The 27,225-nt window shown below is 41.6% G+C and overlaps 1 protein-coding gene across 26 annotated transcripts in view; it reads left to right on the top strand.

The window, feature by feature from the left end:
* LOC138762153 (myosin-IIIb-like) overlaps positions 1-27,225 on the top strand; it is a 550,501-nt gene that overhangs the window by 151,210 nt on the left and 372,066 nt on the right. For 23 of the 26 annotated variants that reach the window (XR_011356778.1, XR_011356777.1, XR_011356779.1 and 20 more), the window contains 5 exons: positions 67-171; positions 5,363-5,446; positions 11,255-11,457; positions 18,159-18,257; positions 20,933-21,047. Coding sequence is in view for 20 of the 26 variants with exons in the window: in XM_069935663.1 (XP_069791764.1) it covers positions 67-171; positions 5,363-5,446; positions 11,255-11,457; positions 18,159-18,257; positions 20,933-21,047 (606 nt within the window). In the remaining 6 variants the exon portion in view is untranslated. Of the gene's footprint in view, positions 1-66; positions 172-5,362; positions 5,447-11,254; positions 11,458-18,158; positions 18,258-20,932; positions 21,048-21,566; positions 21,658-27,225 lie in introns of those variants that run through there. The other 3 variants (XR_011356782.1, XR_011356781.1, XM_069935669.1) reach the window with 2 other exon arrangements.

Below are 27,225 nucleotides of genomic sequence, written 5' to 3'. Positions count from 1 at the left end.
AAAAAAGACAAGTAATTTCTATGGAATTACTTTCCTGATTTGAAGTAATTCTGTATTTCATTACAGTTTTCAAAGATTTATCATGGAGTCAGGCGTTGTTCAAATCCTCCACACATCTTTGCCGCAGCAGATGCTGCATATCAAGGAATGGTAACATTTAACAAAGACCAGGTAAGGGGAAGGTCAATTGAAAAGATCAACATCAGTAAATATTTCAATTCTTTCTATACAGGGTAGCCAAAGTGTTCAAAGACTGAAAATATATTGCAAGTAAAACACAAAGTATGTTTTAATATTATAAAAGAAATGGGAAGAAAATAATTTTGCTATGATACTGCACCAAAGACTATTTTCAAATCAGAAACTATTTATTGCCATGTAATAAAACAGAAATGTAATATTACATGAAATTGCCTTAAGTCTGGCATAAAGTCGACAAAAATTTGCCATTAGCATTGCCCGGCGTGTCTTACAGTCAGAGAAAGAGAAGCAAAAGAGGGGCATTTAGAGTCACCGAGTGTCCGTGAATTTGCCTCCAGTGCCCCGCAGCCTCTGTAACCAAACAAGACTCCAGTTCAGTCCAAACCATTAGCAATGTGAGCCTAGATTCAAACCTCCAACATGATGAGGAAGCCTTCAGAGAGCCCTCCTTGGCCTCAGCATCTTCTTAAATCTCAGTGCAAATACCTGGTTCTTTTAAGCCAGTCTTCAGCAGCCTTTTGTGAGTCCTTTGACTTAAGTCACCCGCTGTTTGTGTGGGTTCCTTGTACATAAGTTACTAACTTGTGTATGTCCTTCAGCCGTGGAGCCCCTCACTAGTCTGCCACTGTGGTCATTGTCCTGCGGGTCATCTCATTTGCTTTTCCTTCCTACCAGGGGATTTCTTTCCATTACTTTGCACCAGTCCACTGCTCTTCAGGATTATGCAACCCCCCCCTTCCCCGAGGCTGCTGCCAAACACAGGCTTTGCCATCTTGGGCACAGACCCTGCAGTCGCAGGATTTTAAATAAAACATTATCAGCTCCTTTAATAGGTTGTTTAATGCCTAATGGAGTTGATAGCAGTTGGACTGGGTGGTCAGACTGCTTGGGGTCTGCACCAGCGACAGCACTGCCAGCGGCATCATTTTTTTTCAGCTGATGAAATTGTTAATGTCAGAATTAAATAGGCCCTTCTCATTCTCTCCTCCCATCATTGGTTAACAAGATTTGATCCACTATACAGCTAAACTCACTTCTGGCATTCTATCCATTTTCACCAGTTATCTCATCGATTCTGAATGACTGTCACATGTTGTGTCACTTTTGCAGTTTACAATGATGCCTCCCCTTGATTGCTGTTTCAATCTCTCTGATTCCTCTGTCCCAAGTACTACACTGAAACAGTATTTATTTCCTGACTGAATTTGTATCCATCAAGTTCAAATTCATCACATGTATCGAAAATGCATTAATGCAAGTTGTTTTATAAGCAGACCAGTGGACATCTTGTACAAAGAAAAACACAGTACAAGAGTAAAAAATGCAGAGTTACAGGGAACAATCAATTGGCACGAAGTAAAGGCAACTTAAATTTACTCTTTTGGGGTTCATTCAAGCAGCTGATTATGGCGGAAAAGAAGCTGTCTTTGAATTTGGTGCTGTATGGCCATTCAAATCCTGACTTGAATGGCCTGTTAATGGAGTTGATAGTGTTTTATTTAAAATCCAATCACCCGAGGCACTGACGGCTTCCTCATCATGTCTTTGGTTTGAATCTGGGCTTGGATTGTCCATGGTTTGAACTGAACTGGAGTCTTTTGTGGCTGCAGAGGCAAATTCACGGATTCTCAATGACTCTAGGGGGAAGTCTTTTTATGCCTGACTAAAGGAAATTACATGTAATATTATATTTCTTGTTTTATTACATGACAATAAATAATGTCTGATCTGAATCTTTTCCTGACAGGAGGGGTACATAGAGTGGATTGTCAGGTTGGTATGAGTCTTTTAATATATTTGCTGATTTTCTGAGGGAGTGGGATTTATAGATGGTGTCGTTTGAGAAAAATAGGATGTTCATGGTGGACTGAATCACATTGATAACTCTCTGCAGTTTCTTGCGGTCATGGGCAGAGCAGTTCCTGATAGGATGCTTTCAGTTGTGCATCTGAAGAAGTGGTTAAGGGGTGCCAGTTACACAACAAATTTCCTCAGGCTTCTGAGAAAATAGAGGAGCTGATGCACTTTCTTAGCTATGAGAAGACCAGGACAAGTCACTGAAGATATTTAGCTCTCGTAACTTAACACAGTATTGTCTATCTTCACCCTATCACTACTGATGTGGGCCTGGGAGTGAGCTCTGCCCCTTCTCCAGAAATCTATACCTGCTCTTTGGTCTTTCTGATGTTCAAGTACAGGTTGTTATTCCATATCCTTCTATCTCTCTTCTAGCCATGTCCCTCCTGAGAAAGAAGGCTACCTCTCTATCCTGTCTTCCTACTGAGCTGTCTTAATCTCTCTGAAATTTTCTATGTTCTTTGTTTCTTCCATGTATCCCACCTTCTCCTCACCCATAATGCTTTCTTCCACAAGTCTCCCCTTACTGGTTCTATTGTTTCATATCTTTTTGAACTGAGAAGTTCACATCAGCCTTGACTGTGGTTATTGGTAAGCCTAGGAAATGTAATAGTTTGCTCTGTTAATTATCTTTAGTGATAATCACCTGAGATAAAATGTAAAAAGCTAATTTAAACATATTGCTGTGATGTTGCTGCCCCACTATTGCTTGCTTGATTTGTTGTCCTAAGACAGAATGCAATAAAATGCCGGTCTCAGTTTACTTTTATTTCTCTTAAGTATCTTTAATTGCATCAGAAAAACTGGAGGAATGGCATATTGAATCTAATTTGCATACATTGTAATTTGGCAATGAAGCCATGGGCAGCATTCTGTTCTTTCCATCAACATCAGGTTAATAAAATTCTGTGTGTCATGCATCAAGGCCAGATCAACAATTAGACTTGGGTTGAAAATAGCAAACAAGGTTTCTAATATACCTGTGCCTATCAATTACCTTCTCCAGTAAGAGAAGATCGAGGCTCTCTCTGGGATATTATTTGATAGAAACATTACCATAGTTAACATGATCTCAGGATCACTATTGACTAGAAACTATAACTGGGTTCCATATACATTTACCACTGCTACCATGGTATATCAGAGGCTAGATATTCAGCTGAAGTAACTCACCTTTTGAGTCAAAATTTCCATGATGTGATGTATCATGTCAGGAATGGGAGTAGATACTTACCTGGTTGCAGTGGCATATCTAGGGAAAATAGTGTTTATGGCAAGCACTTAATTAAAACTTACTTCAACCCTTCACCCCGCAACCATCCCTCACCGTCACCATGTCATCCCCTTTGCCTCCCCTACCTGTCCTCATTGCTGTAGAACCTTAAAATAATCATATCCAACTTTGTGTTGGATATATTGAGATATTGGAAAATAATCTGAACCTTCAAAAAAATGACAGTCATTTCAATTAAAAAAAAACCCTCTGCCTACTTCAAAGGCCAGCCTCAGCTGAACGAAAGCAACAAGCGGCATTCTCCAGGCTGGAGCGAAGCGGCCAAAGTTAAAGGTGTTGAGTGTCATTGTTCCCGTAGGTGCACTCTCTTACCTTCAGTAGTAAGGTGACTCCTGGCACCAAGCACCAGATGGAAGAGAAGCAGGAAGATGCCAAAGCCCACAGTCAAACACATTTTTCAACACACACCTTCCTCAGTCCTGGCTCCAACAGGGGACGAGAAGTTCGGAGTCGGTGTCAGGAGCTCCAGTGATTGGAGCTCCTGATGCCCGAGTCCGAACCCTCCCCTTGGCCTACCACACACCAGAGCTCCCCACGCTGACTCTGAACCCTCCACTCAGCCCACCGCACACTGGAGCTCCTGATGCTCGATTTCAAACCCTCTCCTTGGCTTACACCAGAGCTTCCGACACCCGAGTCCTGACTAAGTACCCTCCACTCGGCTGGCCTACACCGGAGCTCCCAGTGCAACTCCGAACCCTCCCCTTGGCCTACACCAGAGCTCCTGACACCTGAGTCCCAATTCCGTATGCTCCCCTCAGCCAGCCTGTACTGGAGCTCCTGATGCCAATTCCAAACCCTTCGGCCTACACCAGAGCTCCTGACACCCAGTCCCAATTCTGAATGCTCCCCTCGGCTGGCCTGTACTGTAGCTCTTGTCGCTAACCTCCCGAAGCCCTAACTCAGAACCCTCCCCTTGGCCTACCACACACTGGAGCTCCTGATGCAAACTCCAAACCCTCCCCTCGGCCTACCACACACGCGCTCCCAGGTGCCTGGCTCTGAACCTCCTCTTGGTCTACCCCAGAGCTCCCGACACCCAGGTCCCAACTCTGTAACCTCCCCTTGATTGGCTTGCAACGGAGATCCTGACACCCCGACTCCGAATCCTCCCCTCAGCCTACCACACACCAGACCTCCCAGCGTCCAACTCTGAGCAACAATACCAAATTCCTGTTTGGAAATAGCAAAAGATAACCTGTCTTCCACCATATCCCAGCTGTAATGGAAGCTGTTGACTGTACCGTTGTCATTAAAGTTGGTATAGTTGAAACAGTTTAATTTCGTGCCTTTGCTGCACTTTGGTTTAGCACTTTCTGAGTCCCTTGCACCAGTTGTTGAGAAAAAGAGAGCCACCAAGTTTAACCCCACTACCAACAAAGCTCTATATTTCCAGATGTTTTCATTGTGCCCTGTCACCTATCAGGAGTCAAGGGTGAATTTTCATTGACAATTCTAACAGCTGGTATTTGTGGTCTGCATTGAAATCTGGTAAGCAATTCAAACCAACGCTATGCATCCACTGCTGCCACGTTTGGAGTCAGATGGGGGGGGGGGTGCCTAGGAATGAGGCGAGAAAGTGAGGACAGTGGTGCCCCACTTCAAGTGGCACCCAGGGCACATGACCTGGCTGCCACACCCTAGATACGCCTATACCTGGTTGAATGGAACTCCAACATCTTTTGAAACTTGAAATCATTCAGACCAAAGATAGCAATACATCTATCAAAGTTGGGAATGTCCCCCATAAATTGAGCTGCATAATTTTGCCAAGATTTCTTCAGTTAGTATCCTTCGAGATCACTTTTCCTTCATGACTGATTCCTAATGGTGCCTTCATGTTTAAAAAACCTACTTTTATCAGTTAGCATCATTCCTTCAATTTGTATGAGGTTTTTTTTCCCAGTGTTTTAGAAGATAATTGTCATGTTGTACATACTTTGAAGCAGAATATATGTTGGCTGTAAGAAATCTTTTTAAATGTTATATTATTTGTTCTGAATGCACTAGTGTATTTTCATAAGTGGAGAAAGTGGTGCTGGGAAGACGGAAAGTGCACATTTGATTGTTCAACACTTAACCTATCTAGGAAAGGTATGTTAAATTTGATCATTATTAAGTTAATTGTAGTTCACTCATGAAAAGAGCAATATGACATTTTGTTTATATTATAATGAAAAGGTAACATTTGATGATCATTTGGAACACCCAACCCCAACCCACCAATTTTCCCCTGCAACCGAGTCTGCCTGTCCCGCATCGGACTTGTCAGCCACAAACGAGCCTGCAGCTGACGTGGACTTTTTACCCCCTCCATAAATCTTCGTCCGCGAAGCCAAGCCAAAGAAAGAAGAACTATTTGGCTGAGACACAGGCTGTGATTTTATGTTTTTTTCTGCGTTTGAAAACTTGAGTAACAATGTTCAGAGGCCATCTGGTGCCTGGAGCAATGCTTCTGATGTTTACCATGGGCCTGCTGTGATGTACGAGTTGGACTATTAAACCCCTCCTGTTGCTCACCAATCTGCTGCTGCTACTGTCTTTTTGGCAAAATGCATGCCTGCTGTCACTTCCTTCAGAGGACCTGATTCAGACTGTGACCACTTCAGTCTCCCACACAGCAAAAGTTCTGCAGGGTTAGATCGATCGATTTCATCCTGGTCTAAAAATTGAAAATGCTCGAGAATTCAGGTAACATCCATGAAGTGAGTTAATAACCATGGTTTTACAGATCTGCTTTACATTATTGAAAGTTGAAACAGTGTGCTTTGCACTAACATTGAATTTCATTGAAATGGTGTTGGAGGCCAAGTATTGGAAAATTTTCTGTAATTGGGATGGAGATTTAAAATAATGACTTCACGGAGGTCAGTAATCTACTTGTGGATGGAAGAGAAAGGTTCTGAAAAGATTGCTTTAATCTCCTTTTCATTTCCCACTGTAAAGAAAACTGCATCATGAACAGCAAATGCATTCCAGTAAATTGGAAAGTAGTTTGTGTAAATTTGCATTTCATCTAGAAACAATGTGGGGCACAAGATGCTGGGAAGGGAGGAGGTAAAAGAACAGGTGTTATCTTGCAGAAAGGTGGCATATGCAAAATAAGTAGTGGACTCAGCTAACATGGACTGGAGTGCATTATTCCTTTGGAATGATGAAGGGGAAGAGATGGAAAATTATGATGTGTGGTAGCTTTATGTTAAAGATGTTGGAATTGGCAGTGAATGATTTATATATAGAACATGAAGCTAGTGAGGTACAAGGTGAGAATCATAATTTATTGTCAAGAACAAGTCAAAATTCGGTGTTTTGTGTCAGCATCATTAGTCAAACATTCATACAAACTACCTTACAACAGTAAATTAAAAAAAAAACAGTGCACAGAAAGAAAGGCAGTATCTTTGTTTTATTGATTATTCAGGAATCTGATGGCAGGAGGGAAGAAACTGTCCTTGTACTGCTGAGTGCTTGTCTTTAGGCTCCTGTACTGTTTTCCTTATGGTAGCAGAGTGAAGAGCGCAGGCTTGGGTGGTGGGGGTCTTTGAGGATAGAGGCTGCTTTTTTTAAGTCACTGCCTCTTGTGAATGCCCTCCATGCAGGGGTGTAGCCAGGTTCTAAATTTAGGGGGAGTGAGCACATAAAAAAAAGGCACCAGGACACAAAGCAGATGGTGAGTCAGTGGTTGAATGGTGGGGCTGCACTGATTTTTTGGTGCCAACATCGGAGCAGGGGGAGGGGAAGTGTGATGGGGTGGGTGGCAACAGCATCAGACCCGAGTGGGGGAGAAGGTGGTGGTGGCAGATTGGGGTTGGGGGGTGGCAGAGTGGGGAAGGGCTAGGGGCGGTGTCGGTCCGAAGCAGGGAGAAGGATGGCAGAAGCATCGGACCAGAGGGGGGGAAAAGGCATGACTTTTGAAAAGATGTGTGTGTTTTGCCCCCCCCCCCCCACCCCCCCACATAGTAACTCCACTTCTTCAATGGAGTGAAGTCTGGTGTCTGTGATGTCACAGGCCAAGTTAACAACCCTCGGGAGATTTTTCTTGACCTGATAGTTAGTGCCTCCAATCCAGACAGTGATGAAACCAGCCAGAATGCATTCCACAATAAACCTGCAGAAGTTTTCAAGAGTCTTTGGTGTCATACTGAATCTTCTCAAACACCACATAAAGTATAGCCACTGGTGAGTCTTCTTCGTGATTGCATCAATATGGACTTCCAGGACAGATCCTCAGAGATGTTGACATCCAAGAATTTGAAGTTCTTGACCCTCTCCACTATTGAGCCCTTGATGAGGACTGGATCATGTTCCTCTGACTTCCTTCTGAAGTCCACAAACATCTCCTTGGTTTTGCTAACATGGGCTCAAGGTTGTTATTGTGACACCACTCAACGAGGTGATCTTTGTCCCTCCTGTACGCTTCCTCATTGCTGTTTGTGATTCTGCTGACAACTGTGGCGTCATTGGCAAATTTGTAGATAGCATTGGTATTGTCCCTGGCCACACAGTTATCTATATGTAATGAGTGGAGTGGTGCCCTAAGAACGCATCCTCGAGGTGCGCCTCTGTTGATAATCAGTAAGGAGGAGACGTTTCCAATTCATACTGACTGGTGTTCTGATGAGGAAGTCAAGGATCTAGTTGCAGAGGGGAGTGCAGAGGGCCAGAGTTTGTATCTTCTTGATCAGCACTGAGGGAAAAATGGTGTTGAAGGCTGAGCAGTAGTGATGAAGAGCAGCCATATGTACGAGTTGCTGTTTTCGAGGTGATCCAGAGCTTAGTGGAGAGCCAGTAATATTGCATCCGCTGTGGAGCAATTGTGATGATCGGCGAATTGCAGTGGGTCCAGACATTTGCTCAGGCATGTGTTAATTCTGGCCACGACCAGCCTCTCAAAACATTTCATCACAGTAGAAGTTTATGCTACTAGGCGATAGTCGTTGAGGCAGCTCCTACTGCTCTTGGGCACCAAGATGATTGATGCCGTTTTGAAGCAGGTGGGAACCACTGACTGCAGCAATGAGAGGTTGAAAATATCTATGAACACTCCAGCTAGTTGGTTGGCACAGACTTCCAGGTATGTCATCGGGGTCTGATACCTTGCAAGGGTTAACCCTCTTGAATGATGTTCTGATGTTGCTGTCAGAGACAGATATCTCAGGGTCTTCAGCCTTTTCAGGGATTCTAATAGGCACCGTTTGTTTATCCTTCTCAAACCAGGTATAGAGGGTATTCAGCTCATCGGATAATGAAGCGTCACAGCCAATTATGGTGTTTGCCCTCACTCTGTAGGCTGTAATGATCTGCACTCCCTGCCATAGATGGCGTATATCTGCATGTCTCTAGATTACTCCAGAATTGTCTCTTCAGAGGTGACCTTCTGCAAGTTGTACCTGAACTTCCTAAAGATATCTAGATCGATGGCCTTAAATGCCCTTAATCTTCCCCTCAGCAGTTTGCGAATCCTCTGATTCATCTAAGGCTTCTGGTTTGGAAACACCCGGTATGTGCATGTGGGCACACACTCATGCACGCAGGTCTTGAAAAAGTCGGTGACACCTGTTGCATATTCATTCAAGTCTAAGGATGAGTTCTTGAATATGTTCCAGTCTACTTATTCAAAGTACTTATACCATGCACAGTATAAGAATTTCCTGCCACCAATTAACTTGGAGGAATGAGAAGTGAGATTAGTGCAGACACTCCTCTGCCTCCCTCGACCATACTTTCTCCATCTTCATTACTGGTGTTGTGGTCCTCAGTCTCTGCTTGTATGTGAGGAGTAGAAGTACAGCCAGGAGATCAGACTTGAGGAAGTGCAGTCGAGGTGTGGTTCGGTAGGCATTCTTCATGGTGGTATAGTAGTGGTTGAGTGTGTTGGCTCCCCTGGTCTTGCATGTGACGTGTTGGTGGTAGTTTGTCAGAGGCTTCTTCAGGTTGACCTGACTGTCGTCCCCTACAATGATTGGGAAGCATCAGGATGTGCTATCTCATGCCTGTTAATCACAGTGCTCAGTCCCTCATGTGCCAACCTGACATTAGACTGGGGCGGAATGTACACTTCGACCAGGATGATGGCGATAAACTCCCTTGGCAAGTAGAATAGGCGGCACTTGATTGCCAGATATTTCAGGTCAGAGGAGTAGGACTGGAACACGATCATCATATTTGCAGACAGTGATGAATTTAAGATGACACAAATCCCACCTCCCCAGTTTTTCCTGATGCCGCTATCCAGTCAGTGCTTTGTTGGAAATATCCATGTTTAACCATGTTTTTATAAAGCACATCACACAGCACTCCCTGATGTTAAAGTCTGGCTTGGAGTTCATCAACTTTGTTCTCCAAGGAGGATGGTAGGGAGCAGCAGCCTCAGGGCCACCCTCTGTGACAAAGTGGTCTTGTTTTCTTTAAATGGCCCATGGGCCCGTTGCTGGTAATTCCCACAATGTTTAAATTGTCCTTTAAATCTGCTGCCATGTTTAAATGTACTAAGTGTCTGCTTGTTTTGACTCCCACAAAGTTTAAATGACCTGATTGCTGATTGCTGACTCCAATGGGGTTGAATATGTTTGAGCGCCAGCTGTTTAAAGGTCCCGCGGTCTGACGGAGACAGCCAATTCTACCAATTCTGAGGTTTGCCAGTAATTTTAGGATATCCTTATTTATGGGTGTGACAGAATATGGATATGTTTTTGGGAGATAAATTGGGGCAGGGTTTTTAGTGTAGGTTACATACAAACACTTTAAAACAGATCTCATTTAAAATACTGGAGCTCTACTCATGTTGGGGCCAACAGTCTTTGAAAAAGCTTTGGAGAATACTCAAGAGACTTCTCTGATGGATTGTTGTTCATAAAGGCAACAGATGAAAGAGCTTGTCGGATCCACATTCTGTCTGGAGTGGAACTTGCTATTCCAGGAGAGTCATGTGGTTATGCAAGCAGTGAGATTAGTGTGTGTGTGTGTGTGTGTGTGTGTGTGTGTGTGTGTGTGTGTGTGTGTGTGAGAGAGAGAGAGAGACACACACACACACAGTTCTACAGTTTTACAGTCAGCAGCAGCAACTGGGACTAGAACAGGACAAACTGGCAAGCTTGTGGTAAACCCCATTTGGAAGATGGGTTTTGAGTGCTTAGTTCAGCCTGTTCAAAGCCTTTGTGGTTCATACAAGAGGCTGTCTAATGTTTCACTTGGAATAACCATATAACCACTTACAGCACAGAACAGGTCAGTTAAGAGAATCAAAAAGGCACTCTGTGGTGACCCGAAAGAAATAAGTTATCATCTGGAGAACCCTGAGGCAGCAAGTTTCTTTGGCATGGCACTAAAGTGGCTTATTTAAAAAAGGAATCAGTTGTAGGTGTACAGCATACAACAAATCTCTCTCTGAAAACCAACAAGAATTTTAGTGAGCGGTAACCATTTACTTTTCAAGCACCAAACCTTGGTGAACTTTATAAATGTTAAATTCCCTGCACAGTATAAGAATTTCCTGCCACCAATGAACTTGGAGGAATGAGAAGTGAGATTAGACTGTGAATCAAATAACTTTTCTGAACTTACACACACATTACACACACTGGCGCTTAGAATTAGAAAAGGGTTAATTTGGGTTAGTTAAGTCAATAGTGATAAGTTAATGTGTAATTCTAGTTTTAATGTTTAAAGATAATTAAAAGCAACTTTTGTTTAAGTAACCATTTGTCTTGGTGAATGTCTTTGCTGCTGGGTTTTGGGATCCTCTGGGCTCATAACAACGGGTAAGTTTGATTTTGTGGTTCTGGAGTTGCTTCTACGTTGTAGCCTTTGCTCATTGCAAATAGAAAGCAAAGAGGAACTGAACATGAAACTTTATTTCAGTCACTGCTTTTGCTAATGCTCAGATGCTTTACACTTTTTCAGGCCAACAACCGTGTTCTAAGAGAGAAAATACTTCAAGTTAATCCACTTGTGGAAGCCTTCGGAAATGCATGCACTATGATCAATGATAATTCCAGTCGATTTGGGAAATATCTAGAAATGAAATTTACTCCCACTGGTGCTGTTATGGGAGCAAAAATCTCCGAATATCTCTTGGAAAAATCCAGAGTTATTCAACAACCAGCGTATGTAACCACAAATGATTTTCATTCTTCAAATAATTGCTGCTTTATTAAACTAAACATATGATTTTAATACTGAAATTAGGCAGCTGTAAAGATGTTTTAATGAAAATTATTGCTATTTGCACAGTTAAGCTTGTTAAATGTCAAAAAACAATGAAAAATTAGACTTATTGCAGACTGATACAGGAAGACTTAGCAATAGAATAATTTTACTCAGTTACTGAACTTTTCTATTGAATCTCTCTATATCCCATTTACTTATATTCATGTTTAGTGTCCAACTAAAGCTTTTTCTTAGCATCTCTCAACCATCAGTGCCACTTATCTTCATCAGTCTGGCATTATTTCTATTATTTTTATCTTTAAGCTCAATTTTGCAATGCACCTCTCACCTACCTTTTATTTTAGTTTCAATCTAATAACCAGTGTTTTATCCATAAATTTAGGATGAATAGCTATATGAATTAGAGAAGTGTTGAAAGTGGTGCAGTGCTGGATTGGGTCTTTGCTCTGTATGCATAATTTAAATTGGAGTTTGTATTGTTTACTTATGGCAAGGCTAAAAGGACTAAAATAAATCAGAAAGCTATGGATAGAATAGACATTTGAAAAATGTTGTGTCAGGACAAGATGCTAGAGATCAAGATGTTTCATTAATGGATGATCTGCATTCTAACCCTACCTACATTGGTTGCATTATGACGAGAATGTATGTTGGTCTAGAACAGGGGTGTCAAACTCAAATTCACGGAGGGCCAAAATTAAAAACTTGGACTAAGTCGAGGTCCGAACTAAATATTTATTGAACATTTTCAACAACATCTGCATGTTTTCTCTTCTTTCAACTTATATAATGTTAAACTTTTTCTTATTAAAATAAATGTTTAATAATAGTTTTCCAGAAGCATTAACAAATGAGAAATAAAATATTCAATAAATAATATTTCTCTATAGAGGATTTGTCAAATGTTGCTAGTGTGCTGTCGAATAGTAAAATCTGAGGGCTATTGAGAATGTGGGAGAATAACATGATTCCTGAAACAATCAAATGGATGACTGATTGTGGGCATGAACTCTAGCAGGGTTATTTGCCATGCCCTTTTTCCATTGGTACAGATATCCTTTGATTTACACACTTTTCAAGTTTTATGCCTAATGAGCTTGTATCCAGGTGCAGGACCATTTTTAACCAGGAATATATTTATCACTGTGACATGAAACTATTGGAAGATCGTTTTATCCTGAAATTAAAGTTCATAATCCTTACTCAGGCCTGTGTGCGGGAGGGCGGGGTTTGCGGGCGATTGGGTTGGACAACGACAGTGCGGGGGCATCGGCTCTCGCTGCAGGGCGGCATCTCGGTGGATCAGCGGCCCCGTCACCGTGAGTCGCGGGTTGGCCTGCGGCAGGGAGGGGGAGTGGGCAACGGTCCTGTCGAGGTCAAGCCCGAGGCCTCCGGTTCCGGGCACTGGGAAGCGGCCTTGGCTTCCCCTGACACCGGCCAGGCCCCAAAACCAGAGTCCACGGTGAGACCCTGCAACGTAAACAGAGGAGGTGGGGGCGATTAGCGGGCTGACGCCAATGCATTCTGGGATTTGTTGTATTACTGTGCATGCGCTATACTGGCGCGGCGGCCAGCGGGCCACCTCTAATACATTTTTGAAATGATCTTGCGGGCCAAATATAATTATATTGCGGGCCAAATTTGGCCCGCGGGCCAGAGTTTGACATGTGTGGTCTAGAATAAAACTGGGTGGGTGATTTTGTAACAAAAAAAATCACAAGGCACTTTACAGGGAGCACAAGCAGACACAATGTAACATTGAGTCATGTATGGAGAATATGTTAGATTATCAAAAACTCACATGGAGATGGAGTTTAAGGAATGCCTTGATAGAGAAAAGGAAGTCAGATAAGGAGAAATTAAGGGACCTGTCTCAGAGACTGTATTTTTAATTGCTTACCAGGAGCTAATGTTGATTTTGTTTTCTCTTTGTAAAATAAACATATTAAGTGGAGTGGACATTTTGGTCTGAAAAGCAAGAAATGGAAATTTAATAAAAACATGATGAAGGGTGTGGATGAGTGCTCAGATAACAGGTTAAATTTCCCAAAATTTAAAATGCAGATACACAATTAAAACATAAACTAAACAAGGTTGAAATATGTTTACTTTAATATGGGCAATGGACTTATAGCATGCATCAGTAGTGGAATCACTATGTTGCAGCCATTACAGAGACTTGGTGTCACAAAGGCAGGATTAGCTGTTTGATGTTCTGGCCTTTGGATGTTTCAAAAGGAATTGGTGGAGAGGTAAAAGATGGAGGAGGGGGGTCGGTGGAGAGTGAAGACTTTGGAACAACATTGTGGAAGGAACATCCACTGAGTTAGTGTGAGTGGAAGTCAGAAACAGGAAGGGAGAAATCACTCTATTGGGAGTAGGTCCCCCTATAGCCACCGGCCACTAAGGGCAGATAAGTTAAGAGGGTAGGATGGGGCATAATTTGTTAGGTGTGTCCAAGAAGGAGTCATGCCACAAAATGTGGATGTTCACTAGAAGGGAAACCATAATGGATCTAGTACTGGGCAATGAACCTAGTCAGATGACAGACTTCTCAGTGGGCGAACATTTCACAATTAGTGACCGCAACTCCCTGATCTTTGGCATAGTTAAGGATAGGAGCAGAGAATGGAAAAGTACTTCATTGGGGCAGGCTAATTGCGTCCTGGTGCGAGAAAGAGACAAATGAGATGTGCTCCACACCAGGGTCATGCCCAGCGCGGAATGCCACACTGTTCGCTGCAAGCTCAACCTTCACTTCAAGCCAAAGTCCAGGAACAGTAAAGGCCCCAGAAGGAGGTTCAATGTTGGAAACCTGCAGTCAGACGAAGTGAGAGAAAACTTCCAGGCAAACCTCAAAGCAAAGCTCGAGGATGCAATCCGCCTCACGGACTCGTCCCCTGAAACCCTCTGGGATCAGCTGAAGACTACCATACTGCAATCCACTGAAGAGGTACTGGGCTTCTCCTCCAGGAAAAACAAGGACTGGTTCGACGAAAACAGCCAGGAAGTCCAGAAGCTGCTGGCAAAGAAGCGAGCTGCCCACCAGGCTCACCTTACAAAGCCGTCCTGGCCAGAGAAGAAACAAGCCTTCCGTCGCTCATGCAGCCATCTTTAGCGCAAACTCCGGGAGATCCAAAATGAGTGGTGGACTAGCCTCGCCAAACGAACCCAGCTCAGCGCAGACATTGGCGACTTCAGGGGTTTTTACGAGGCTCTAAAGGCTGTGTACGGCCCCTCACCCCAAGTCCAAAGCCCGCTGCGCAGCTCAGACGGCAAAGTCCTCCTCAGCGACAAGATCTCCATCCTCAACCGATGGTCAGAACACTTCCATCTCTTTTCAGTGCCAACCACTCAGTCCAAGAATCCGCCCTGCTCCAGCTCCCTCAACAGCCCTTAAGGCTAGAGCTGGATGAGGTCCTCACCCGGGAAGAGACATATAAGGCAATTGAACAACTGAAAAGTGGCAAAGCAGCAGGTATGGATGGAATCCTCCCCAGAGGTCTGGAAGGCTGGTGGCAAAACTCTGCATGCCAAACTGCATGAGTTTTCAAGCTCTGCTGGGACCAAGGAAAGCTGCCATCATCATCACCCTGTACAAAAACAAAGGCGAGAAATCAGACTGCTCAAACTACAGGGAATCACGCTGCTCTCCATTGCAGGCAAAATCTTCGCTAGGATTCTCCTAAATAGAATAATACCTAGTGTCGCCGGGAATGTTCTCCCAGAATCACAGTGCGGCTTTCGCGCAAACAGAGGAACTACTGACATGGTCTTTGCCCTCAGACAGCTCCAAGAAAAGTGCAGCGAACAAAACAAAGGACTCTACATCACCTTTGTTGACCTCACCAAAGCAGGAAAGGGCTTTGGCAAATATTAGAGCGCCTTGGATGCCCCCCAAAGTTCCTCAACATGGTTATCCAACTGCACAAAAACCAACAAGGTCGGGTCAGATACAGCAATGAGCTCTCTGAACCCTTCTCCATTAACAATGGCGTGAAGCAAGGCTGCATTCTCGCACCAACCCTCTTTTCAATCTTCTTCAGCATGATGCTGAACCAAGCCATGAAAAACCTCAACAATGAAGACGCTGTTTACATCCGGTACCACACGGATGGCAGTCTCTTCAATCTGAGGCGCCTGTAAGCTCACACCAAGACACACGAGCAAATTGTCCGTGAACTACTCTTTGCAGACGATGCCACTTTAGTTGCCCATTCAGAGCCAGCTCTTCAGCGCTTGACGTCCTATTTTGCAGAAACTGCCAAAATGTTTGGCCTGGAAGTCAGCCTGAAGAAAACTGAGGTCCTCCATCAGCCAGCTCCCCACCATGACTACCAGCCCCCCCACATCTCCATCGGGCACACAAAACTCAAAACGGTCAACCAGTTTACCTATCTCGGCTGCACCATTTTATCGGATGCAAGGATCGACAACGAGATAGACAACAGACTCGCCAAGGCAAATAGCGCCTTTGGAAGACTACACAAAAGAGTCTGGAAAATCAACCAACTGAAAAACCTCACAAAGATAAGCGTATACAGAGCCGTTGTCATACCCACACTCCTGTTCGGCTCCGAATCATGGGTCCTCTACCGGCATCACCTACGGCTCCTAGAACGCTTCCTCTAGCGTTGTCTCCGCTCCATCCTCAACATTCATTGGAACGACTTCATCCCTAACATCGAAGTACTCGAGATGGCAGAGGCCGACAGCATCGAATCCACGTTACTGAAGATCCAACTGCGCTGGGTAGGTCACGTCTCCAGAATGGAGGACCATCGCCTTCCCAAGATCGTGTTATATGGCGAGCTCTCCACTGGCCACCGTGACAGAGGTGCACCAAAGAAGAGGTACAAGGACTGCCTAAAGAAAGCTCTTGGTGCCTGCCACATTGACCACCGCCAGTGGGCTGATATTGCCTCCAACCGTGCATCTTGGCGCCTCACAGTTCGGCGGGCAGCAACCTCCTTTGAAGAAGACCGCAGAGCCCACCTCACTGCCAAAAGACAAAGGAGGAAAAACCCAACACCCAACCCCAACCAACCAATTTTCCCCTCCAACCGCTGCAGCCGTGTCTGCCTGTCCCACATCGGACTTGTCAGCCACAAACGAGCCTGCAGCTGACGTGGACATTTACCCCTCCATAAATCTTCGTCTGCAAAGCCAAGCCAAAGAAGAAGGCAGAAACTTGGGAGTGTTAATTTTAAACAAATGTTCTCAAGAAAATGAAGTCCAGAAATGTGAAGGTTGTTTCGAGACCACATATGGAATTCTGCATAGGTTTTTCCTGCTGGGACAGGGAAAGAATGGGAGGGTAAAGGAACCATTGCTGACAAGAGTGATGGAACATTAAGCCAAGAGGAAGAAGAAAGCAGACTTAAAATTTAGGAAGCAAAAATCAGGCAGTGCTCTAAGGAAGCCAGGAATGAATTTCAGAAGGGACTTGGGGGAGCAAGAAGGGGTCACGAGGAGGTCTTGTCAAGTAGAATTAAGGAAAATCCCAATGTATTCCATATATGCGTGGAGTACAAGAGGATGATTAGAGAGAGGGGAGGACTGCTCTGGGATAAAGAGGGAATTATGCTTGGAGGTGGAGGAGGTAGAAGTCCTTCATGAATACTTTGCTTCAGTGTTCACCAGGGAGAGGGACCTTGACAAATGTGAGGTTAGCTTTGAACAGGCTCATGTGATGGAGCATGTCAAGATTAAAAAAGAGATGGTGTTGGACCTTCTACAAAGCATTTGGATAGATAAGTTCATAAGTTGGGATAGGATATACTCCTGGTTAATATGGGAAGTGAGTCGAGAGATTGCTAGTAAACAAGAAATCCCGTGCAGTGCAGAAAAATGTTGGAGAAACTCAGCAAGTTGTGTAGCTTTCAGGTATGGCAAAAGGCAGTAAACTCGCTTTTGTTTTACATGATGTGTGACAAGTTGGGTTTCTTCAACACTTCTGTGCACTGCAAGAGATTGCTGGGGTGTTGATCATGATCTTTTCATTCTGGCCAGAGTTATACCAGAGAATTGGAGGATGGCAAATGCTGTTCCATTGTTCAAGAAGAATCCTTGGAATTATGGACTAGTCAGCCTTACATCAGTGGTGGGAAGACTATATGGAGAGGATTCTTAGAGAAAGGATTTGGGAGCATTTGGAGAAGCAAAGTCTTATTAGGGATAGTTAGCATGACTTTTGTGATGGGCAGATCATGCCACCCAAGCCTAATTGAATTTTCCAGGAAGTGACAAAACAAATTGAAAGTAAAATGGTTGATGTGGTGTATATGGATTTTAATAGGACATTTGACAAGATATGATAGACTCATTCAGAAAGTCATCAATTTGAAATTGTTTTACAAAAGCATTTATGGATGCAGTAGATTAAATGGTTATATTTTTTAGCAATTCCCAGTCCTGTATGCATTTCCGGACTTTGATTTCTCATATTGAACAAGTAACATTATTTATAAATATTTAAAAGGAAAATTTTGTTTTGGTGATGCCCCATTTTCTAAAATAGTGTGAAATCCAATTATGAAAACGAGCTTTTCCTTTAGTAGTTGTCGCATATTAGATTTTAAGAGTTGAAATGAAAATGCCATGGATTTTTATTCACATTAATATTATTTCCTTTCAGAAATGAGAAAAATTTTCACATTTTTTATTATATCTATGCTGGTCTGTTTCATCAGAAGAAATTAGAGGAATATAACCTAGCTGAAAATAAATCTCCGAGGTGAGTAATTATATATTAATTGAAAACATTTGGTTTTATTTGAGACATGAACCTAAGAGCTGTTCCTTCCTAGTTTAAGGCAAGAAGCCACTGAGATATGGCGATAGAGAAGGACGATAGAGGTCACCCTGTAAATGTTTCAGATTTGGAGGGCAGGAAGTTGCAAAGGGACCTTATTCAGGCATCTCACTATCAATATTAGAGTGAGTTTGATGTTTGCCTTGAACCCCACATTTCTATTTCCCAATCCAGATTGAAATCATGACTATCTGAAGTTGTTAAGTGTTTGATGTATGCATGGGAGGCATAGATACACTTTTTTCAAATCAAATTCAATGAAGATGTGGCATGTTGGGTCCTGTACGGAGTATTAAAAAAATAAAGTAGGCCTGGTGCCCTTTCTTGCTACACTTAAATTCATTAGCAGAAAAAAAGGATTTATTTCTGTACCTCACTTCTTTCTCATCACTTGACTTAATTCTCCATACTTCCTTCCCATCATCGAGGTATCATCAGAATGCCTTCTGATCTTGATGTAAATTCTCAAGTGGACTGAGTTAATTTTGGAAAAAAATACAACAGACTTTTCAGGATCAAAGCTTTTGGGGCCAAATTAGCAAACCAGGCTCATAAAGATTATTGTGTAAGGCCTAAATCCTGCTTTGAGTGAACAGCGGTATGAAGTAGGATCATGAATACTATTATCTCTTCAAAACTGAATTGAACTCCAGGACATCACTTCAAAAGTAATAGTCCACATTCCTGACTGAGAGTGAAACAAAATTAGATTAAACTTTGCGCACTACTTTTTACCGTTGGTTTACATGAACTTCCTTTAGCTCAGAACTACAGTCATAAAATGTGCCTTGACAGGCATAAAACATGCTAAAATGTCAAATATGACATACAAAATTATTGTTAGAATTATTTCAACTGTTTAATTAGTAACTTCAGAAATGTATGTCCTGTGCCCGAATCCTCCCTCCACCCAACATCATCCACCTTTCTCTTCAAAACATTCCCTCCATCTCCCACACCAATCCTGCTTCAGCACACCTTTTCAGAAATGAATTATTTGTAGCTCATTATTTAGTCACAGAATAGATGAAACCATACTCCTAGATGCAACTTTATTACTCCCTAATCGAGTATGCACTTGAAAATACTGATGATATCTGATGGACATAGATATAATAAAAATCTGATGGACAAACCAATTGCCACATGCATCTCTAGGGTTATTCCAGATTCAGGGCCGGTGCCAGATTATTTTTCACCCTGGACAAGACCAACTATTGCATACCGCCCCCACCCCCCAAAATAAATTGCCAACTTCAGTTTTCAAAAACAGGTGTTTTGGATAAAAAAATGAAAAGCAAAAAGTTGAAACTGCTAAATTGATTTGAAATTGCAAGAATAGGTATATATCAATCTTTGATTATCTTTCTCAAATACAAAATAAAATATTTTGGCATACAAATCATTTTGAACTAAAGGCCACTCGGGGGAATGCATACCTCGGCCCAGAGCAGCACAACATTGAAACCTTTTACTTCATGCACCTTTAAGTCTATATACCTTCCAGTGTCCATTTTTTCTCCACAAGAATGATTCAGTATGAAAAGGCCCCTTTTCAACTTTGCTCTGACTTTCATGTAACCATTTTTAGAAATCTATGCTATTCCCTTTTTTTAAAATTTTCCCACATTTCTATCATTTCCTCCACTTACAACTCACTTACACACTACAGCAACGGCCAATAATCTATCGACTCACATCTTTGAGATTCGGGCGGAAATTGAAGCATCCAGAGGAAGCTCACATGGTCACAGGGAGAATGTGCAAACTGCACACAGACAGGGCCAGAGTTCAGGGCAGAAGTCAGATCACTGGAATGTTGAGGTAGTAGCACATTAATGACACCACTGTGTGACAGCATCAACTATAGTAATAATAAAGCTGATTACATGTATCTTGAAGAAATGCCTGGAAGGATAGTATCTCCATATTACACAACAACAATTGTGAGTACTTACAATACATTGATAGAGAACCCTGAGCAAAATATAGCTATACCATAGAACCATTGAATACTACAGCACAGAAAACAGGCCTTACAATGCATGCATTCATGCTGTTCCATTGTTCAAGAGGAATCCTTGGAATTATGGACTAGTTAGTCCTACATCAGTGGTGGGAAGACTATATGGAGATTATCCGAAATCGGATTCTCCGAACTCCTCAGTTATCCAAAACTTTAAAAAAATTTAGGATAAATGAGGATATCCAAAATCCTCATTTTTGGTGTTGAACTAGCAGATTTTCTGGACTATTTTAGTACAGAAACATTTTGATTTCATGTTTTTAATCTGTTGCACAGCCTTACAATAAATTTCCAACAGACCTAGTGAGTTTAAAGTAGCAGGAAAAACAATCTGGTAACTTAATCGTAATTTTATCAATGAAGTAAAATGAGTGTTTCACTTCAAAATACAGATCCTTGCTTATTTATTGTCTGATGGAATGGTAATGTATTGCTATTCTCTCTTCATTCAGTTCAACCTCTGCAGTGATTATACAGTTGTCTTTCTGGCACATCACTGGTGATCCATGTGTTGAATTTTGAATTTCAAAATTAAAGGTTGTAATATTGTAACTCTTCTTTGATTGAATAGGTATATTGACAATGATAAAAATGAGAATATGCATGATATTTTAATGAACAGCTCATACAGGGAGCGTTTTGAAGCCATTCAGCATTGTTTCAGAATTATTGGATTTACTGATGAGGTGAGTGAGCCCAAAATTGGCATTGATAGCTGCTTAAATTGTACTCTAAATACCCTGAGCCAAGTAGCACCAAATTTGAAGGGTGTGTGTGTGCTGGGGGAGAGTGGAGGGAAAGTACAATAAATCATGCCATTGACTCTTATTCTCGACTTGTTGTGCACCATTTTATTCAGTGGATCCATACCAATTACATTTTCTTGACTTGAATGAAGAGATGAAATATAGAGGAATCAGTTTTATTTTCGACAACTAAAAATTAGCAGTGCAAAAATGTTTGATTTAATATTTGATTCATCTGAACATTTTATGATAAAGTTTTTTTTTTAAAGTTTTCTTGTGATGCAAGGTCATGTATAACTGATTAAACCACGGTTTCATGAAAAAATAATTTAAATACTTATTCAAATTGCCAGACATATTTACATACGCAGCATCTTCGAAAAAACCAGATTAATTAGCTTTCCTAATCTTCTTGCCTTCTCAAATAATCTTTGAAAAAGTAGATCATTAATCTTTCAGCAAAGGTCTCCAACTGTGCCTTAAAGTATGGTCACTGGCTCTTCAATGTTTGAACAAAGCATGCCTCACAAGACCTTGATGAAAATTGCAGGTGAGCGTGGATATAGATATTTAAAAATGTGTTCCATTACTAATGGGAAGAATTTAATTGGGAAATCAGATCCACTAAATGTAGTCATCCTGAATAATTAACACGAGTTTTGTACATCCACAATTGTTTGGTTTTGCTCTACCAATAATGTATTGAAAATGGAAACAATTAGAATCTGAACAGTAATCATATCATAAACAGTGACACCATTCATCTTCAGCAATTATGAATGCATATTTTGGTTAGAAATTCTTTCTTTAAACAAGCCATTCTCAACAGGGCCATGCAACCTTAACATGGGAGAGATGGAGGCTGCATTCAGCCCCCCCTCCCCTAGGGGCCACAGCACATTTAAGGGGATGAATGGACTGAAATCCCTAATAAGGGGGGCCCAGAATGTACAAGGGGGCATAAAAAACGAACGGATAAAACATTTTTTGAGGAAGGAAAGTAATTTGCTACAGGCTTTGCTGTCTAGTTGCCAAGTAACTCAAGATTTTATTTTCAAAGTTGGTGGCATTTGGAGACAACCCAGAATGACTTAGATCAGTGATTCTCAACCTTTTTCTTTCCACTCGCAAACCACTTTAAGTATTCCCTATTTCATAGGTGCTCTCTGATTAGTAAGGGATCGCTTAAAGTGGTATAAGGGTGGAAAGAAAAGTTTGAAAACCCCTGCTTTAATTGTTCCTAATTGACTCGTTATGTGCACAATTTCATCACTCCAAAGGAAATGGACCAATAACAATTTTTCTCAAGCAAAATATTTCAGTAACAATTGGGTCTAGAGCAGTGGTTCTTAACTTTCCCTTCACACTCACATACCAACTTAAGCAGTCCCTTACTAATCACAGAGCACTGATGTCATAGAAAATACTTAAAGTGGTAGGTGAATGGAAATAAAAAGGTTGAGAACCACTGGCCGAGATAAATGCGAAAATTAACAATGTTTTCAGAGCATTCCTTGCTTCGACATGATTTTGATTGACTGACATGGAACCAGCTTTGGCTATGAATTGCTTTCCACGTAGTTTTCCTATTTTGTTCTATCACCTTCAATTCCAGGAAATAAGCGTGCAGGGCGAAAAGTTTTGCTCCATATTTTTTGTGTCTGCAAGGGCCCTCATTTTACTTTGACTTTTCATGATGGGTAGTGAATCTACTAGCCTTTTATTAAAGAAGATATGGCTCATTATTTTCCATAAAATTTAAGCTAACTTTTGAGCTAACCCTTGTAAGAAGTGCTTTTGTGTTGTAATAGTTCGTTTTTGTTACTTTCAGAATTAATTTTACCCATGAATTCCTCAGCAAAATGAAGTGTCATCATCATTATTCGGTGGAATACTTATCGTATGGTTTCATTACATCTCCACAAAACCATTCTCTGGCTATGTGTTTGGTTTGTTTGAATACAGTTTCAAACAAAAGCATGAAAGGAAACAGCATCTAGGGACCGTACATAAAGAGAACAAAGATAAACATTAGATTACTTTAAAAACCTTAGAGATAATTACAAGAAAAGGCCTACACTCAAACCTATGATCACTAAAACATCACAGAAATTAGAAATGGGTCTTTTTGTCTCATATAAAATAAGTGATTGCTAAAAGTGCAAATACTCAATGTCACTGAGCCATTTACTTTGCCTTCATTGTCCATAATACTATCTGATGTCATGAACTTAAATGCCAAAGAAACTATTCAGGCAATTACTTTGAGAAATTCCACTATTGGTAGAAAAATTGAGTGAACAGTATTCCATTTGAGAACAAAGTTGCCCGAGCAACTGATGGCACCACTTCAATGGCTGGATGTAACAGGGTTCATCACATGCCTGAAAAATGTTATACCTTTAGTCTTCACCATGCATTGCATCATTCATAAGGAAAAGTTAGTAGCTAAAAAATTAGGAGGATGTTTAAATGCTTCCCTTTCAATTGTCATACAGACTGTAATCTTTATAAAATCATATTCCCTTCAAGACCATCTATTCCAGCAGCTGTGTGAAGAAAATGACGAACATTTTCAGATTTCATCTTTATTGTCAGAGTACATACATGACATCACATACAACCATGGGATTCTTTTTTCTGGGGGCAAGGCAGAATTACTACTTATTGGTACTGCAAAATAAAAACCTGTACACAATGTACACATAATAAATAAAGAAATGTAAATAACTGCAATACAGAGAGTGAAAAAAATCAAGTGCAAATGTAAGTCCTTAAATGAGTCTGATTGAGTTTGTCAATGAGGAGTCTAATGGTGGAGGGGTAGCCGCTATTCCTGAAGCTGGTGGTGTGGGTCTTGTGTCACCTATACATCTTTCCTGCTGGGTAGTGTGGATCCTTGATGATTGCTGCTGCTCTGTGATGCAGTGTTCTCTGTAGATTATCTCTGAGGATGTTCTCGATGGTGGGGAGGGTTGGCCTGTGATGTCCTGGGAAGTGTCCACAGCCTTTTGCACTCGGAGGTTTTGGTGTCCCCATACTAGACCATGATGCAGCCAGTCAGCACACTTTCCACCAAACAGAAATTTGCCAGGGTTTCTGGTGTCATACGAAACCTCTGAAAACTCCTGAGGAAGTAGAGGCGCTGACATGCTTTCCTTTTTTTTTGAAAATTTTATTTATAGTTTTGCAGACTTGTATCAACCAAATGTTATAGGGGAACAATTCTCCCCTTTTACAGATCATTGTTTGCTGAGCCCCCCCTTTTTCCTTTTCTTCCCCTGTCTTTTCCTACCCCCCCATTCAACCCAAGCAAAACATAAAAATCAATTATTAAAAATAATAATCCAAATATATGAGGGAAAAAATAAGGGAGGAGGAGCCGGCAGGATTTCAAAGTTGTCTCTTCATTTTCAATGTTTCAAGGCTTGTGAGATCCTGTTGTTCCCTTGAGAAAGGCCGTGGGGAGGTTAATCACACCTGCATTTTGACATGGCACAGGTATGGCTGCCATACCTCAGCAGATGTGCCATATATCCCCCTTAAGTTATAAGTAATTTTCTCCAGGGGAACACAGCTCTGCATCTCCATGTTCCATCTTGCTATGCTTAGCTGAGTCAGATTTCCAGGCAACTATTACCCATTTCCAAGGCGACCTTCACAAATTGAATTTGACTTTAAGACGATCTTGGACACATGTCCGTAATGTCTCCTAGCAGGAACAAGGCTGGGTCCTGTGGATATTCCACCCCTGTGATGTTTTTTCAAAATTCCCCCTAATTCTACCCAAAAGCCACGTTGAATGCACAAAAGTTCCTGTCTCTAAACTGCATCTGAAACATCTGTGATTTCTAGTTTAACTCTATATAATTTTTGTGGTGTGAGGTATAACTGGTGCAAAAAGTTGTATTGCATCAGCCTATATCTGGCATTAATAACTACCTTCATGTTAACCCAGCAGAGGTTGGACCAGCATCGTTCAGGAATTGTTGTTCCCAAATCCGACTCCAATCTTTGCCTCGCTTTATGGAGACCCAGTTTTGGGCTCTCATTTTGGAACAGGAGATACATAGCCAAAATAAATTTATGTGTGATCCCCTTTTGAATCAGAGCCTCCATATCACTACACAGTGGCAGGGCCATAGATGGACCCAATTTGTCCCTCAAAAAAGATCTTAATTGAAGATAGCAGAAGAAGGTCTTGTTTGATAAGTCAAATTTGTTTTTTAATTGTTCAAATAACATCAGCTGCCCCTTCTCATAGCAGTCCTCTGCACACCTGATCCCTTTCTGGCACCAGGTGTCTAGGATCTTGTTACCCGTAATCATGGGGATTAATTTATTCTGGGTTAGGGGAGGTTTTAGGGGACAGCCCTATTTTTAACCCAATAATCTGGTTTATTTTTTGCATTATTAATTTGGTATCCCATTTGTAAATAATGTCTCCTGCTATCTCCTCCCCTACCATGTGTAGACCAATTTGTGCCCAGGAAAGTAAACCATCCCCCTCGAAGAACGAGGTTATAAACCTTTCCTGGGCCACCCAATAATATTTTTTTAAAGTCCAGGAGTCTCATCACTCCCAGACTACAGTCCCAGGTCAATTTGTCCATGGAGACTCTAGCTACTTTGTTCTTCCACAGGAATTGTCTGACACATCCACCAAGTGTTTTGAAAAAAACTCTGGGGCAGCAGTACGGGCAAAGATTGGAGGAGGTATTGTAGCCTTGGCATCACTTTTATTTTAATGCAGTTAACCCTGCCCATCAACGTGATAGGCAGGTGCATCCACCTGTGTAAGTCATCCTCAATGTTTCCAAGTGGGGGAGATAATTCAATTTATATAAATTTTGCAAATTCTTATCTATCCATATTTCTAAATATTTCACCCTCTTTTGAAGCCACTTAAACTTATTCTCCTGTTGGTATTTCTCATACTCCTCATTCATTCGTGGCATTATTTCACTCTTGTAATTTTTTTATATCCCAAAATTTTGCCATAGTCCTCCAGTATAGTCTGTGAACAAATTAATTTTGTGTTCTTCCTGATCCACTCTTTAATGCTTGGAACACGGTGAATGGCTTCTGCTAATGGTTCAATCACCAATGCGAATAGAGCAGGGAATAGCAGACAACCCTGTCTTCTAGACAATGGGAAAGCTGAAGATGTCTGCCTATTAGTGATAACTTTGGCCTTGGCTTTGTTGTAGAATGCTTTAATCCAATTTATGAATGAATGTGCAAATCCAAATTTTTACAGCACTTTCTCCAAAAAATCCCACTTAAGTCTATCAAAGGCTTTCTCAGCGTCAAGTGATATGACTATACTTGGATCCGCCCTTGACTGTGCCAGGAGTTTTATATTAAGTAACCTACTTAGATTGTCTGCCAATTGTATTTTCTGCACAAACCCCACCTGATCTGGATTTACTAGTTTTGGTAAATACCAAGCCAATCTATTTGCCAAAGCTTTAGCTATTATTTTGTAGTGCATGTTCAAAAGTGAGATATAGGAGGACGGCTTTAGTGGTCCCCTATCCTTTTTAGGAATTACCATAATGCCATTTAAAAAGACTCCTGGAGAGAATGGGACTCAGCCACCTATTCCACCACATCATTAAATAGTGGTATTAACAGGTCTTTGAATTCTAAATAAAACTCAGGAAGGAACCCATCCTCCCCCAGAGATCTATTGGTCTGCAGCAAGCTCAATGCTTTTACTATTTCTTCCTCCGAGAAGGGAGTATCTAACCCCTCCTGCTCCTCAGATTCTAGGTTAAACAATTCCAGATTGGACAAGAATTCTTAGATTTTGTCCAAATTCCCCTTTGACTCAGATTTATATAATTGCATGTAGAACTGTGTGTGGGAAGCAAATTATTGATGTATTTCAGTGTCTCTCTGGCCTCAGTGAAAATGTTTCTCCCTCCTGTTGTCAGGAATATTTTCAGGGTTGCTCGATACAATAAAGTTGATCCAATTCCTTTATTCCTCATTATTTTCCTAACCAGATCAAATACCTTTATTTAAGGAACATCATGGTGCATTTGGATAGAAGGGGTCTTTGCACCCCCCCTTATTTTCCAAAGTGCTGCCCATCTCCCTTGCTCCCAGGGCC

Source organism: Narcine bancroftii, chromosome 4, assembly GCF_036971445.1.
Source record: "Narcine bancroftii isolate sNarBan1 chromosome 4, sNarBan1.hap1, whole genome shotgun sequence".
NCBI lineage: Eukaryota > Metazoa > Chordata > Chondrichthyes > Torpediniformes > Narcinidae > Narcine > Narcine bancroftii.
The sequence above is the reverse complement of the archived record's forward strand: the minus strand, read 5'-3'. Positions and strand labels throughout refer to the sequence as shown.